The sequence below is a fragment of the Bactrocera dorsalis genome, unplaced genomic scaffold (genome assembly GCF_023373825.1).
Source record: "Bactrocera dorsalis isolate Fly_Bdor unplaced genomic scaffold, ASM2337382v1 BdCtg059, whole genome shotgun sequence".
Lineage (NCBI taxonomy): Eukaryota > Metazoa > Arthropoda > Insecta > Diptera > Tephritidae > Bactrocera > Bactrocera dorsalis.
Genome location: NW_026038110.1, coordinates 7,210 through 23,673, shown reverse-complemented (window position 1 = coordinate 23,673; position 16,464 = coordinate 7,210). Strand labels below are relative to the sequence as shown.

The 16,464-nt window shown below is 35.3% G+C and overlaps 4 protein-coding genes across 7 annotated transcripts in view; 2 read left to right on the top strand and 2 right to left on the bottom strand.

The window, feature by feature from the left end:
* Positions 1 to 6,288, bottom strand: part of LOC105232684 (elongation of very long chain fatty acids protein 6) — a 41,699-nt gene extending 35,411 nt beyond the window's left edge. Inside the window, exons 1-2 of one of the 3 annotated variants that reach the window (XM_049461598.1) lie at positions 6,131 to 6,288; positions 374 to 833 (exon numbers count right to left, since the gene is read on the bottom strand). In XM_049461598.1, coding sequence (XP_049317555.1) covers positions 374 to 555 — 182 coding nt within the window. In that variant the 5' untranslated portion in view covers positions 556 to 833; positions 6,131 to 6,288. Of the gene's footprint in view, positions 1 to 373; positions 834 to 4,947 lie in introns of all 3 variants that reach the window. The other 2 variants (XM_049461600.1, XM_049461599.1) reach the window with 2 other exon arrangements.
* Positions 6,289 to 6,723: 435 nt separating this feature from the next.
* LOC105232683 (transmembrane protein 70 homolog, mitochondrial) lies at positions 6,724 to 7,664 on the top strand. Its single transcript, XM_011214456.4, has 2 exons — positions 6,724 to 7,350; positions 7,415 to 7,664. Exons 1-2 carry the CDS (start codon positions 6,841 to 6,843, stop codon positions 7,616 to 7,618), a joined length of 714 nt encoding a protein of 237 aa, XP_011212758.2. The 5' UTR covers positions 6,724 to 6,840; the 3' UTR covers positions 7,619 to 7,664.
* Positions 7,665 to 7,962: 298 nt separating this feature from the next.
* LOC105232681 (ubiquitin-related modifier 1 homolog) lies at positions 7,963 to 8,787 on the top strand. Its single transcript, XM_011214455.4, has 5 exons — positions 7,963 to 8,115; positions 8,176 to 8,243; positions 8,304 to 8,385; positions 8,517 to 8,565; positions 8,623 to 8,787. Exons 1-5 carry the CDS (start codon positions 8,078 to 8,080, stop codon positions 8,689 to 8,691), a joined length of 306 nt encoding a protein of 101 aa, XP_011212757.1. The 5' UTR covers positions 7,963 to 8,077; the 3' UTR covers positions 8,692 to 8,787.
* Positions 8,788 to 9,559: 772 nt separating this feature from the next.
* LOC105232680 (uncharacterized) lies at positions 9,560 to 15,773 on the bottom strand (the record flags this gene model as incomplete). Of its 2 annotated transcripts, none has more annotated exon segments than XM_049461595.1 (10): positions 9,560 to 10,646; positions 11,118 to 11,543; positions 11,604 to 11,720; positions 11,968 to 12,181; positions 12,248 to 12,517; positions 12,976 to 13,098; positions 13,293 to 13,632; positions 13,722 to 13,892; positions 13,941 to 14,677; positions 15,648 to 15,773. In XM_049461595.1, coding segments are annotated over 10 exon segments (2,808 nt in total), but the record flags the coding sequence as incomplete, so codon positions are not given.
* Between the last annotated feature and the right edge of the window lie 691 nt (positions 15,774 to 16,464).

Here is a 16,464-nt window from a genome sequence, read left to right as displayed (position 1 = left end):
AAACGAATGTAAAGTATTCATTAAGTGATAATAAATTAGAAATTTATAGCTGGCGATAAGCTCGCGAGTTAAGACCTTTAAAACACACAATCATGAACACAAAGTTGCTGGAACACTTTTCGCACGCGATAAAAACGTGTGTGTCAAAATCAAATTTTATAGAGAAACAAACGAGAAAGATTTTTTTCTTGTTTTTTCGGCTTAAATTTCACTAAACACGCTCAAATTTAATAACATAAAATTGTATTGTATATGTATATGAGAAATATAGTATATTTTTAGCCATACATTATTAATATTCTATCAACATAACTATGTATTAAAAACAATATTGTACACTCTGCTTTTCGCCTATTGTCGACATGTGACTTACCTGGGACGATTCTGCATAAAATGCTGTCCGCCAAATATCACCAACATATAAATGCCACAATAGTAGAAAACCCAAGTCCAATTCTCGACCATCCATTTGCGTGTGCGTTGGTGGATAAAATCATTTTCGAAATCGAAAATGTACGAATAATTCGGTGTTACGCTAATGTCCATATTAATCATTTTTATTAATTATTTGTTTATATTTTCTTATTTAATTTATTTTATTATTGACTGGGTAACTCTTTGGAACGTTCTAAGTATTGGTTTGTTGTGGTTTCACCTAATGTAGGTTTTATTCTGTTTTGCTTTACTGCCTTTTAAAATTATGTACAATATTTTTAGTTATAGTATGTGACAATGCGTGCTTGAAGCAATTTTCTCTTTAAAATAATTGTCTTCCAATTTACGGCGATATTTGCGAAATTTTATTGTCGAATGACGGCGGCTGCGTTTAATTTCTGTAAAAAAAAATTTAAGACAATAAAATTAATGGTATTTTTGTAAAATAAAAATAAGAATTTGTGGAAGAGGTAAAGCCTAGAGCTTAAGAACATAGAACAACTTTTGAATTCCTCAAACCAGAAGTCAAAATATTTTAATAGGAGCTATCTTACATTTGCATCTTATTGGCATCGTACTTTCATGAGAAAATTTTAGTAGATAGTTAATTTTAAATACATATTCATACTATTATAATTGAAATATTAGGCATTTTCCTATATACATATGTACATTCTTGTACCAAATTTTCTTCTCTTTGAGATGGGATTTAAAAAAAATAGAATTACTGCAGCCTTTAATTATATTTTCAATGGCTGGACCGATCGACTTGAAATTTTCAAGCGATTTTCTACATTTATATTTGTCAGGTATTGATCAAAGGAATAAGGTTGTTGATAAAAATTTTCATTTTTATGTCACTTTGAAATGTAAATTAAAAAAAAAAAAAAGTTTTTTTGTGGGAAGACGCTATTTTGTCAAAATTAAAAGCTTTGACTAGTTCTTCGATCATTACTTGTATTCATCTATGTATGTATAGTAGTAATAGAATTAACAGAATCAAGAATACAAAATTTCTCAAAATGAATCGCCGATTTTTAAAGTACATTACATTTTATAAATTTTGTTGCATTGCCATATTTTTATTTATTTCTTAACTACCTTTTCGAAATTCTTTAAAATCCGTAAGTGGATATAAGTAATTAATATTTCTTAAATTGAGAGATAATAGAGATGGTTGTAATGGATTAAATTCAATAATGATGGAAGATTTTATATGAACGATTTAAGGTTTAAAGATCCTTAAATGGAAGCTTATATGGTTCAAATAGCAATAAAGCACTGCAATGTTCGCGTCTGCTCTCATAAAGAACGGCACTTCTATGAGCACTTTGGTATGAACATTTTTTTTTTCATTTTGCATAATTCGCACAAACATATGTACATACGTACATAGCACACTATTTCTATGATACATCGCCATAATCTTCAATCAGCCATATCTAATGAATGGATCGGCTACTCCAAACGCTTAACTTGGTACACACTCGTTTAATGGAGGACTTCTTCATACCAGAAACCGGCGATATATGTACATATGTATGTACATACGCACGTATTTCTCTAACTTACATCCTTTATGCAGCTCCTGCGGAACACACAAGGCACACTTACAAATGTGGATATTTATTTAAGTGTGCCCACGCAATCTAGTCGTACACATGTACCTACATAGGTACATGTATACATATGTATGTATATACTTTACACATGCAAAAAAATATATGTATATATATTCATTCATACATATATAAGACAGTGGGTGTGTGTGTACATATGTATGTTTTTGTGAACGCTCACTCAATGTCAGCGGGCTTTGGGCATCCTCCCTGGTGGCGTACATACTCCACACTAGTTGGCAGCGAATCCACAAACAAAGCCATCGCTTTTGCGGGAGAACAACAATGATTTTAATCGATAGATGCTTAAACTGCTGCTGTACGACCTTGAACGCGAAGCACTCACCCATACATAAGTATATTTGAGCAAAAGTGTGCTATAATGTGTAAAGGATATTGCGCCCGCATTGGATAAACTTTTTAACACTTCAGTTATCACTTTTCAATCATTTTTTATTAACGGCGCTTCTACTAATCTAACGGTACTTGTAAATACATTTTTTATCATCAGACTGTATAGACTCTCCATCTGATGATAGCATAAACAGTTTTGCTATTTGTGTGGCATGACGAACTGAATCTACGTCGCCCACACGCAGCCATAAGCTTCATTTATGGCATTATTATTACATTTAATTCAATGGCATTGCTTTTAAACGGAGAGGTCGTCCACAATTATGCTCTTCTGTTCCAATTCCAATCGTTCCAGATTTTTCTGAATGAAATCATTCACCGTTACAACGAATTGCACACACCCAAACTCACGCCCACTTTGTTTGGTGTTCCGTTCTTGCCGATGCCGTGCACGGCACCTGTTCCACCCTTGTCACATATTGTATTTACATCGCACAAAATAAGTTCACCCCCAACATCGGCTCTCTTTACTCTTGTTCGCAAAATTTTTATACTTTCTTTTTGTTGACATGTGGTGACATACAGTACTGTGCAATTTTGAGAATGTGGACTTTGTTTAAACTCTTAAGATGTCCAAATAAAAAATAACCGAAATATTGTTGTGACTACATCTATAAGGTGGTCTTTGAAAGAAAATTGTCACAAACAGTTTGATGGCCATTATATACATATTTTCCGACTTTAAAGTTTTCTATAGCTCGAAGTGACTCAATGATTATGTGACTTTATAAAGATTTGGTTTCTCCATAACATGTTTACCCTACGAAAGTTCTTATTTTTTTATCATGATCTGTAAAAATGTGCAGATGTTTGTATGCAAATCTGTATCCCCCGCAACTTGAGTCAGCCCCTACATACATAAGTCTCGTGCGACACTCTGCAGATGTGATGGCAGCAATGAATACAAATGTGTGAAGGAAAGTCGCATCACCTGATCATATAGAATAGAAAAGCTGACCTAGCCGAATAGTGGCTACACAAACTTTGTGAAGTGTTGTTGTTTTTATTTATTATTTTCGCTAAACTTCGCAGCAGAATTGGCAACTAAAAAGCCACACCGACTAAATAAATAAAGAGGCAAAGAGAAGAATACCTTCAGTAACAACACAACAAAAGTAACAACACAAAAAATCAAAGAAAACCAACTTAATTACTAACTATATTTTTGGCAGACCTCTGCTTCACGTTTACCTAGTAGTACTCACATATAGTAAATAGTTATGTGATCAACGTTGAGATCACCGAAGACTTGATAAAAGAAAAGCGAAACGAGCGTATTACTCGCGCATACTCTCGTTTATTTACATACTGTGGTCAAATTGATATACATATATACATACATATGTATGTATTTATGTGCATATATATACATATATTTATGTGTAGGTACTTTTATTAGGTTTTATGCAAACCGAATTATGAAGAAAGCAAAATATAGTTTATATATGGAAAAAATGTTATATGTATGTATATATAAGCACGTTTAGGCAAGTATATATTGGTACGTATTTGAGTATGTTATTCGAACAACTCTGAAAGTAAAGTTCACCCAAAAAATAATTAGCAAAAGTACTTATATGTAGTATGTATGTACATATATGTAATATATGGTTTCATTACATATGTATGTATTTATATGGAGTATATGTAAATCCATAGCAGTCATCTACTACAAAATAAGTCAATTCGTAATATTTCGCCGAAAATCTAATCCTACATACAAATATACATATATAAGACAACACGCCACCGCAGTCACTGAAGTAAGAAAGCATTCGGCGCTAAATTATACATAACTGCACAGTGTGACTAGCATATGTGATTTTGGGTAACAATTTCAAAGTGAGCTGAATTATAATGCTAATAAATTCTTAATGGGAATTTCCAGTGTAGCTCATCATAACGTAATATTTTTTGGCAGAAGTCTAAAAAAATAATTTTTTTTTTATATATTCGCAAAATTATTAATCAATATGTTATCACAGCATAAAAACAGCTGTAAACATGTACAGACTGTCCAAATAGTAGTAATAATAAAATCTAATAGAGCAACGATTAAAAATATGTGCTTTAGATATGGACCACTACAATTCCGAAACTTTTCGGAATAGATAGAGACGGACGAAAGCCTCTGTACATAAATGAGTGACAAAACACAATAAAATTATAAGCCAGGCCATTTTTTATATATTACGATAAAATAATATGGGCTAAGTATATATGCAACTTATTAATCAGATAAACGTTTACTATCATTATTTTTTATATTTTTTAGTCATAAATACCGTAAATATGCAAATTCTTTAAAAACACATAATTTATAACAAACTTCACTTAAACAAAACATGTATTTTGAAATTAGATTAGTGTGAGAACATTTTCATTAAAATGTCAAAAGAGCCAGTTGGGCAAAATATACAATATTTCTTTCTTTCTTAATCGAAAATGGAAGTAAAGTACGAAATGTATTAAAACTTACAGCAAGTTAATTTTGTTTGCCTTTTTAGTACATTGAATACACAGTGCGTGCACTGAAGAAAGTTTCTTCAAAAATATGTGTTAAAAAACTCACATACCGCCAAAATGAAAGAAAAAAAATATTAGTCGACTAACAAAAATTCACATCTACATGCATATACGATGTTAACTGAATTTTATGCAAAATTGCTTCAATCAATTTATTTGCATTTAGGTTGGCGCTTCCTAAACTTTATTGTAGGCATTTTCAGTTTCATAAAATATTTTATTTCTTCCTACAAATACTCTCTTTAATTGTTTGTGCATTAGACGGCTTGTATGTTTGACTAGTACTAACGTGCAAATTTAGTGTGGTTCGTCGGATTGTGATTTCGTTTTATTGTTGGTATTTATGTGGATATACATACATACATACATATGTCACTTTTATCGTCTGTTTGACACTGTCCCCCACCGTTAATATGCTTAATTTTTATTAAAGCTTAGCTTTAGTGAAATATCCGGTTTGTTTTTAACATAATTTTTTTGTTGTAGCTTTCGCTTGCTATCTATCTACACACATTCATATCTCCATAAGTGTGTAAATATAATCACGAGCCCACATTGTTGTAGGTAGGTTTCAATTTAGCGACAGCTAAGGTGAGCCTTCTCAAAGAAATTTTTGCACGATCAATTCAAATAAAAATAAATATACTTCATACATATCAATTTGCACGCAAGTTAACTTGTAACAGTAGCAATCGCATAGAACTAATTTATTTCATATTAAGAACGCAATGATAGAGCGAGTAAGCGAAGTACAGGAAATAAATGGAGAAGAAAAAACAATTTATAAATACATTAGCTCTTAATTACTGGTTTTTTCTTCGTCTATTATCGTAAGTGGATTTATTTTTCACATTTTAATTCATATCGAGCTTCATTACTCATTTTTGCACATGTCGGCGCTTTTTTAATGCCTGTCAGCCGACGTAATCGATAAAATTCACATGTGGAAGCGAGTGAAAAATCCAACAGGAAAAAAATTTCTCCAATTAGATTTTTACTTTACATCCTTTGAAATTCACACACACACGCACATTTGATATGTAAGATGAATTTGTTTTCACGCTCAATACTTCTTAAATAGCATTTAATTTTACATTAACACATTAATTTTAATTCGAAGAACTATTAATATTTACTTTTTATGAAGTTTACTATTGAACTTTTCTTCAACGCGTTCCAACACTTTCCCCAATTTTTCTACTGCTTCGGCAGCCGGGTCTGACTGATTGCAAATTGGTGGGAGCTCTATTGAAATACCCCGCTCAGTGTTGACGAGTTATCGTTTAATCTTCACTACGCTTTTATTTGTGGAACTAAAAGTTAAATGGTGTGGGTCCGGGCTAAGCAACTTAAAGTCGCTGAATTTTAATAATTTATTGCTATTGTCTTTTTGAATTCAGAAAACATCTTAATGTATCAGCAAAAATAATGTAAAAATTCTAAATAAAAGTAATAAGCAAGCACATCGAGCATGCCAATATTTTCTAAAAAAAATGCAAAATGAACGACCCTGCTCTGTTTACCAAACGTATTTAATTGTAATTTCGTTACGGAAATTTAACTAAAAATGTAATGTATAAATTGCGAAAGACTCTTAATCAAATTTATAAGCGGAATATAGAATCCAAAACTATAAAAAGATTGTTATATTTATACGTATTTTCAAATAATGGCCAATCTGCTCAAATTCTGTTTGGCTGACACCCCACTGAAAAACAGCTGTTTTTGACAAGCGGTTATTCAATAGCCTTGTGGTGCTCATCAGTTTAGTCGTTGTAAATTTTATTTAAAACATAATTTTTAACTAAGTCTTCAATAAAATTGTAAATAATTATTTTTATTAAAAATGCTGTCATTGCGCACGCTAGTGCGAGGTAGTCGTTCACTAGTGACAATTGGTCAACATGGTGTAAAATGTGTCACAACTTCCAAAGTGAATTGTAATGCATGTATTTTGGCACCAATTTGCTGTTCGAAAGTTCCACAACACACAGTTGATGCGCAACAGCATCGATTGTACGCTTCCAAGGCAAGCTCTGGCACCAATCCTAATGAAGTTGAAGATATACGCGTTTATTACGGCGGTTTGGCGCCGAGGATGAAAGCTGTAAAAGTATTTTCCCTTGCCACCAGCTTGGCAGGTTTGGCCGCACAACCGATATTATTGGAACAAGGATTGAATATGGGAGGCAAGCCAATGGCAGTATTTCTGTGTGGTTTTGCTGGTTTCTTCACATTCGTGACACCGCTGTTATTGCATTTTATCACGAAAAAGTATGTTACAGAAATTCATTACAACCCAAAATCGGAGGAATACACGGCAACAACAATATCAATTTTGTTATTTAAGATTAAGGTTTGTGAAGAATTTATCTCTGAAAAACACATTATTGTTAACAATAAATATTTTTTACTCGCAGACTACATTCAAGCCAGATGATGTTAAGGTTCCTGAAGTTCCTGGAATGTTTACATCATTTGTGGTGCATGATAAACCTCTGTTCGTTGATCCTGCTCTCTTCGATGACCCTGAACACTATGCACGTATAATGGGATATGACAAACCAGTGGACTACAAATTAGATTTAACTAAATTGGACAAAGCGAATAAAAATGATCAGTGAATTTGTAGATCAATAAATTAAAAGAATTTAGAAAAGTTAAGCTGTTTTTACGAATATATTGCCACAGCCTATTCTAATTTGTTCATAACCATATGGTGAGTAGGCATGTTGTAGGATTTAATTCCGGGTGGAAAAGATATTCCACCAACTAAAGTGCTGCTTATATTTTACCACTAGGTCCTAAGCATTGAAAGGGTACTTTCATTTCTTGATGGTTTGTCTATATGGGAAACTGTGTTGGAGTTAAATAGTTTAAATAAGTTGAATAATTATTTTATTGGATATGTGATTATTTCGAGATTTTGCATTGCTTTTAAAACTATGATAACCACAGCTCTAAAACTGTTAGAAACAGCTGTTTGTGTTTTTGTTTACCTCGTTGCAGTTTAACAAAGCGTGTCTCGATTATTTCTCAGGGAAGAAAGTATAATAATATTATTAAATAAGTTAAACGTTGTAATGTCCAAGAGCGACCTTAATATATTTTTAGAATTTAGGTGAGTATAATTTATTTACAAATATTTGTTTTGCGTTACTTTAAAAGCTCACAATTTTAGTGCTGGCGCTGAATTGCTATTTGGAAACATTAAGCGGCGGCAGGTAACATTGAATGGTGACGAAAAATGTGAGTAAACTTCAAATATATATTATTTCAGCTTTAATGTCTTATAAATTAACATTTCAGGGACCATACGTAAGCTGCTCAAGTGGATGCACGCCAATATTTTGACAGAGCGCCCAGAATTGTTCATACAAGATGACTCAGTGTAAGTTCTCAAATTGATAGCTATTTAGTAAGATGCTTGAGGCTTAAGCTCAGCAAAGCATCTACATATTGGAACAAATATTTTGTTAAATATTGTTAATTATTCGTCGCTTTTGTTTTGTTTTTATGCAGGCGCCCCGGCATATTGGTGCTTGTGAACGACACGGATTGGGAGTTACTTGTAAGCTTTTTCGAATTCATTAAATTATTGTTGATGTTATTGTTGCTATTCTTCCAGGGTGAACTAGAGTATGAAATACAACCGAATGACAACATCCTGTTTATTTCGACGCTGCATGGCGGATAAGTGTGATTGGTCCCTAGCATTTTTAATCTATATAACTTAATTTTTTATATATTTTTATGCTAAATTAAAAAAAAAAACGCATTTTTAACCCTTAAATTTTGCATGCATTTATACATCCAAGGGGAAATACATATTAAAAATATAGCGGGAAGTAATGTTGATCTGTTTTATGGTAAGCGATATAGGTGTAAATCCGTGGTTTGTGTATTAGCTGCAATAATTGGTGTACGCCTATACTAATTTAATTGTACTTTATAACTAGTAGCACATTGAAACAAAATTTTGAATGCGTTTTAATGACGCAAAGCTAGCGTGCTGGTCTTTTGAATCATAATGCTTATGTTCAAATCTCACGCACGGAGGTTGTTTCAAGTGTGCGGTGCAGTTTTTAATGATGTAAAATTTTACTCCCGAATAATCATGTGGGCCTTTGCCGCTTGCGGCGAAGGGACGTAATGCTGATAATAAACTGCGCGTTTTTTGCTGCAAAAATAAATTTTTATTTAAGAAAAAAATGCACTTTTTTAATTTGAATTTTTTATTACATTTTCTTTATTTTTGCTGAACATGCAACTTATACTCGTAAATACATATGTATATACACACGGCATTGTGTGTGTAGTAGTGATTACAGCAATTCAAATATTTATTACGCAGATTACATAATTTCCAATTCAATAAAAAAATAACAGTACACGCATCATAATGAGGATATCGTATATACATACATATGCACTAATTACTGTAAAACATAGACCTTACTTTGTGATACGAAAATGTGACTATGCTAGCGAACATTAAAGTATTGAATGTTGCGAAAAATCATAGATTATTTCACTTGTGTCTACATTGTACAAAGACATTTGCATAAATATTAAAGCTTACGGTAATTTTATTAGACAATTCAAAATGTGGCGGATTCCAATTTTATTATCTACGATAATTCTTGTTGTTTCAAATAAAAAATTGACACTTCGAAAGAGAATTCAAGCCAATTCAGGACTTCATATAACACTTGTGAGTGTGTGTGTGGAGGAAAAATTAATTATACATACATATGTGGGAGCTTATTAAAACTGTTTCGTGGGTTTCGTATATAATATTTTAAGTATTTAAAGCGAAAGGCATATAGCACTGGTTCAAAGATTTACAACTACATACTCGTACATATTATTTAACAATATTTTATTTTGTTTTTACTCTTCGCCTTTTACAATATGCTTTTATTTGTAATGAAAATGCTTGAAATATAATTCTGTTTATTTTTCAAACAGTAATTTGGGCGCTTACTTAGTTGGCTGTGGCTTAGAACAAAAACTATAAACCAATTGAAACGAAAAATATACAACAAAAACAACAAAAAAGAGATAACATACAATGTATGTATGTATGTAAGCGCCATTTGTGTGTATTTGTTGGTATGTATGTATTCTGAAATTTAGTTTTGTTGTTGTTGTGTGTACACATAAAACACTTAGCATTTAATTATCGTATTTCACTAATTCCATTAATTATAAAATTATTTAAAAATTATTGCTAAGTTTTTTTTAGTTTTTATTTTATTTTTTTTTTGTTTTTGTAATGGTTCGGTACTATGTGCTGTTTTAAACTCGTTTTTACTCAACTTTCGTGCTTTTCGAAATTTCGCAGAGAGTTGCGCCTCGCCCGCAACTACGGATTGCATTGTTCGGTCATGCTTATGCGTTCCGTTAAGGCCGCTTGTGTTGATTGTTGTTGTTGTTGCTGGTTGAGTTCCTTTTGGTGGTGATGGTGTTTCAGCAGATGGAAGCGATGGCGGCGGAAAATCACCGTGCTGTCGCCGACGGTGGCCGCCGTGCTGCTGGCGTTCGGCGATGATTTTGTTGTTGCTTTTGTTGTGGCATTTAACCAGCTGGTTGTGACATCCGCCGGCTCGTGATCGGGCGTCATTGAGATGTCGGACAGTATGCCGCTTTCTGCATGATGGAGACATGATTGATTTTTTTTTTTTTGCAAAAATTATAAACCGTTAGTGGAAATAGTGTGTGGAAGTCAAGTGTGGACAAGAGGATGCAACACGGCATTACAAATACATACATAAAGAGTGATAGTAGTTGAAAATTATTTACATTTTGGAATTTTGAAACCATAACGAATTTTAAAAACAACTAATAATACTGATAAATAAAGTTGAAATAACTGACAAACACACATACATACATGCACTTGAGTGTGTGTTTGGGGAAGCCAGGCTTAGACTGTAAGCTGTGGCAAACAATTTTCGATTTTACAAAAATAATAACTTAAATATAACTATACAAGTAGTTTTTAGCTAAAAACCCGGTTAGTCAAAAATAACCTTTTAACAGAAACACTAAACTAAAAACAAAAACAAATACAAGAAACAAGAAGCATTCAGAAAAAGTAACTCAATTCAAGCTCAATACCCATGGAGAGTTGACTGACAAGCGTGGTTGAGCGTTTGGCGCGCGCCGAGCTGCCATTTCCGACGCCACCCTTACCGCTGCCGCTGCGACCGCTGTGACCGCTGCTGCCACTGCTACTCAGCGTATTTGTATTCGTGCCGCTGGCAGACGCAATCGCCGCCGTTGCGCCGCCAACACCGCTCAGCGTGAGAGTTTGCGTCTCGTTGATTAGCTCCAGCGCGTGATGGCTGCTGACAGCGCCCGGCGTTGTTTTGCTGTTGCAGGCGTTAACACCCACGCGCTCGTGGCCCGAAGAGCTGCCCGTGCTGAGTGAGGAACTGCTGGTGCCGCTCGACAGTGAACTCTCGGAGATGAAGGAACTGGGCCGACGTGCGTCCTTCTTGACATCCAGTTGCATGCCGGCGAAGGAGTGACGCAGTTTGGGCGCTTTAATGAGAGGAAGATGGAGTTAGTTTTCATATCAAGACTTGGGCGTTCTGCTCTTACCTTTGCCGAGCTGTGATATTGTTATGGAGCGATCGTTGATTTGATTGTTGCTGGGACGTATGTCGAGACACGGCTTGCTGCCGATTCCCATCGAAGACATTTCGGCTAGGCGAATTTCTAAGAAATACATTAAGAGAAAATGTTATTTTAACATATAAGTAACTGTTTTAATTAGAGAAAAGCTAGATGAAAACTATAATTTTCCGAATGAAATAGGAGTAGTTAGAAAATTTCAAGTTACAAAGCAGAAAGTGAGCTAGTCTGAAGAAGCGCAAGCTCTTAGCAACAAACAAATGTTTCATTTAAGTCGTATACACTTTCTAAACACCAAACAACTGGATTTGAACCCTCTCCATAAAATTACCTCTATTTCGATTCGCTTGTTTCCACAGCAACTTCGATATTTCCTCAGCCCAAGCATTCTTTATGTCCTCCGACATGCACTGCAACGTCCACGTATCTTCCGGTTTACGTTTACGGAACCAAATCTCAAATTTCGTTTTTGAATCGCCCACATGTGCAGTTAATCCGATATCTGACGTCTTAATGCTGTTCTTATAGATATAAATGTCCAAGTTCTGCAGCAGGAATAAACAATTTTCAATTTTAAAGACTTTTATTGGTAATTTCCATCAATCGCTAACCTTTTGGTCTGGAAACCGGCGTGCTTTACTGAACAGCACTAGATCTTCGAAGAGAAAGACTTGGCGCAGTGACTTTCTGCCAGTACGTCCCTGCCAAACCAGAAATTCATTTTGTCGCAACAGACGTCCTTGTTCCTTCACATTGACATCGCAGTCCCGCAGTGAATCCATAGCCAGCAGATCATTGCCATGACGCAGTTGAAATTTAACCATTTCCTCAGCGCGATGCAGTTCTTCCACATCGGCGGCGATCTCTTGTAGTGCGGCACCCTGTAGAGTGAAAAGAGCAAGTGACAATAAGAAAGTAGTCGTTTTGCAGGTTATAGATATTATCTTATACAGTTGGTCTTTGCTTATGACTGAGGCCTTTGAATATACATATATGGACTAATGAGGAAACTATTGCGGCAATTCTGTGAGGCATGGATTTGGTCACGAATTCCTGCTATAAAAGTGTAATTTATTAGGCTCTATAAAGAGCTTACGACTTTTTTTCGACAGAAAAACGAGAAATTCAACTCGGATTGATTTTTTCAACATTTCGAGGCCTATTAGTCACTAATATTTATGTGGACGAATTGTTAAGTCATTTTACAATCATCTGCGAATCATTCCAGTATAAAACTAGTCCAAAGTTCCATAAAAGCTCTAACTTCCACTTTATGGATGAAATTTTTTAATTTTACTTTATTTTTGAGGGCCGAATCAAAGCTCGAATTTTAACTTACCTCAACGGAATTGCAAGCTTTGACCAACTGCTGCAATAGTAAGGCATATTTTCCCATACGCTGTACGGGCTTCAGTAAATACGAGGCCAAGTCCATCTTGTCATTCAATTCGAACTGTTTGGACTGTAAATAGAGAAATACATAAGAGTTACATTAGATTATAAGTGATACCCACTTCCATTATAAGCTGTAAAAGCTTTTTTAAGTATTTAACATTTTTGTAGCTTTCATGCGAGCTTTTCAAAAACTTTCACGAGGCAATTCAATGAAATAAATTTCTAATTTTGGTTTAAGAAAAATTCCATACATTCACTCACCTTAAAGAATGCCGTGCCATATTCACTCATTAGCGTATCACTTTTCGGTTTGTTCTTGTTGTAAAGCGCATACAAATAGAATTTCGACTCCATTTCCAAGAAGGCGCTGCCAACCTTCAACGGATTGCGCTCATAGCGTTCCAGTTCATTGAGAAAATGCCATTTGTGGAATTCGAAGATCTTCTCAATGTTGCCGAAAATGACATTACGTTGGCCGCGTAACGGCTGCGGTATGTCTTCGCGCAACAACTCGTCGACATAGTTTTCAATGACATAATTCAACGAGTGTACATAGTCGCGTTCCGTGCCAATCATTTCACGCATGATCAATAGAAGCGTTCTACAAAATACAATTCAAAAGCGAAATAATGAAGACGCACAAGGTCAGTGTTTGAATGAATACAGAGAACCGAACAGACGATAGCTTACTTTTGTATTTTCGGATCCAAACAACTGATTTCATCCAACTTCGACAATTCCAAACTTGAGGCGTGGTACTGCAGATGCGCATTCGCCTCCATGGGCGAGTGTATGTCATTATAATGTTTGATGGGGCGCTCATAGCACTCGAAATCAAGCTCATCGCTGTTGAGACACGAACTATTTAAAATTGAACACAAAGTCATGCCATCGACGCTCGCAACTTACCTCTTGCTGTACAAATTGACCGCTTCGTTGAGGCTCTGGCACGAGCAGACGCGCGTTAACTTCAGGTTTCCTTCGCAGCGCTCACAGCCGCCTACACCGGAATCGGCCACCTTCGATTGCTCCTCCTCGCCATCCTCCATTTCGAGCTCCTCACCGTCTGCGTCCAGCATTTCATCCATATCCTCCATATTGCGACTCTCACGCCAACACTGACAGGTTTGACCGTCAAATGAACCAATACCCGAACTGGAGCGATGACTAAGGCGATTCATGCGCGGCAGCGGTGTACTCGTTATAACGGCGACATGTTGCAGTTGTTGCTGCAATTGCTGTTGTTTGGTTAAACTGCTGGTGGTGCTATTGCTGCGATAGTTGAGTGTGAGGTTAAGACTATTTGGTTTATTGTTCTTATTGTTGTTGGTTGTTTCTATGATTTCCGTTTGATCCGTCGTCGGCTCGTTGTTGCTGTTTTCTCGCTGTTCCTGCCGGAATTTCTCAAGCAATTGAGTGGCGCCTGAAATTTCGGCCAGCCGTTGCGCCTCCTGTAGCAAGTGCGCCTCGAGCTGGTGTGTCAGCAGTAGTTGGTATAGTCTGGTTGCTGCTTCTATACGTTCTCGCGCCAACTCAAGCTTTTCAGCGAAGCAATCGAGTGCGGACTTCAGGTTGACGGCGCTCTCGCGCAGTGGCTCAATGTTGACTGCGGCATCGTGCAGATCGCGGCCCTTGGCCAAGTGTTTCTAAAAGGGTGAAAATCAGTTAGTTATTATATACTCAAAAAAAAGTGTGCTGCATACAATGAATAAGTGAATTTTTTCTTTTCTAAAAACGACTTAACTCTGAATAGGCACATTTTACTTGACAACCATTCTTCGGTTCTACGCTTTTGAAAGCTTGAGCACCCTTTCCCCATGAGAAGCTCAAATTCAAACATATGTCTCAGAGTTCCAACAGCAGACCGAAGGAAAGTGGCAAACAATTTTTATCTTTCAAGTTGTTGGAGACATATAGAGCGATAAATATGGGTGTTAAGCTCGAGCTTAGTAGCTGGTATGCTAGACGATCGCATATATATCACTTTGAGTTCAAAACACGAACTGCCGGGTTCTTTTCTTGGGAATTCTTTTATAAGTCCCAGAGCCATGAACGAAAAGTATAAACTCCATTGGAGTTTGATTTGAATATTCAAAAAATGTAGGTTCCGAGTCGGACATATATAAATCGAATCGTTATGGAATAGTCGAGTATGTTAGCATGTTCTTATCATGTAGTTTCTTTATCTTTGGAGCACACTTGGGGGTATTCCAAATTAATTTTGCTTTAAGTATTTGTGTAAGTACTAGAGAACAAGAACTTACAACGTGTACTACCAAGTAATATTGGGAACGTATAGACGGTGTGTCGCTTCTGATTTCCAATCAGAAGATAAACGCTTAGTAAAAGAGACTAATATAGAATTAAGGGTTTAAGAATTACATCTAATTCTCTCTGACAGAAGGGCTAATCTGACGGAACATAAAAAAATACAAAACCAAAATCTATTAATATACTCTTAAAATACATTTACACTTTTCATTATCTAACAGTTATCATTTTTCTGATGTAATACAATATTTATATATCCACTTATCAGCTCCGATCCAATTGAGGGTTCCTACACTTCTCATATCGTTGTAGCAAAGTGCTGAATATACTCGTGTTTATACTTACCATCGAAATGAAATAATATTTTTCGAACTCTTGCTCTTGCTCTTTTATGGCGGCTTCAGAGTCCAACTGAAGACTGGCGAACCGTTGTAGCGTGTCATTGCCATCACTGGTGATCCAAGATGTTACCTGTAATTTGAGAGAGATGAATGTAAAGTAGATTTTATAAATAGGAAAAATTACTAATAATAATGAGAAATGTTAGATAATTATAACCTTAACTTAATTTTGGTGTATGGTATACAAGTTTGTCGGTTGTCCTCCTTTTAGGGTCCATAAGACATAATGAACTACACAAATAGGAGGAAAAGTCGAATCTGATCAAATTTCACCCGGACTAAAAAAACCTTCAGTATCAAAGCCTTCAAAATAGGCTTATTTTGAGTCTATAAAGCATACGAAAGCATAATAAATTTTCTATACAATTATATAAGGATGACCTTCAGTGTGTCTCCAGCGAGTTTTTGCGTTTTTGGCTTCGGCCCATTCCCTAGCTTGTTGGACAATTTGACGTCATTATCACAAATCCTACGTCTTGTCACCTGTAATGAGTCTTACACTGATACACTTCATACCCAAAACATTAACCAAAATATGTCTCGACGATCGATAAGATAGATTGAGATGCTTTGCTATCTCTTTAATGGCATCACGACGATGTTCACTCATTTTTTGACTGCCTCGATGTTAGCATCATTAACCGAACTCGATGGAGGACGCACTTGGGACAAGTGTTAGAAGACTTCAGGACTTTCATTGAATACTTTATGCTATTTTTGTTTTTTTTTTGTGTTCATGAAAAGTGAACTCCCCAAAAACA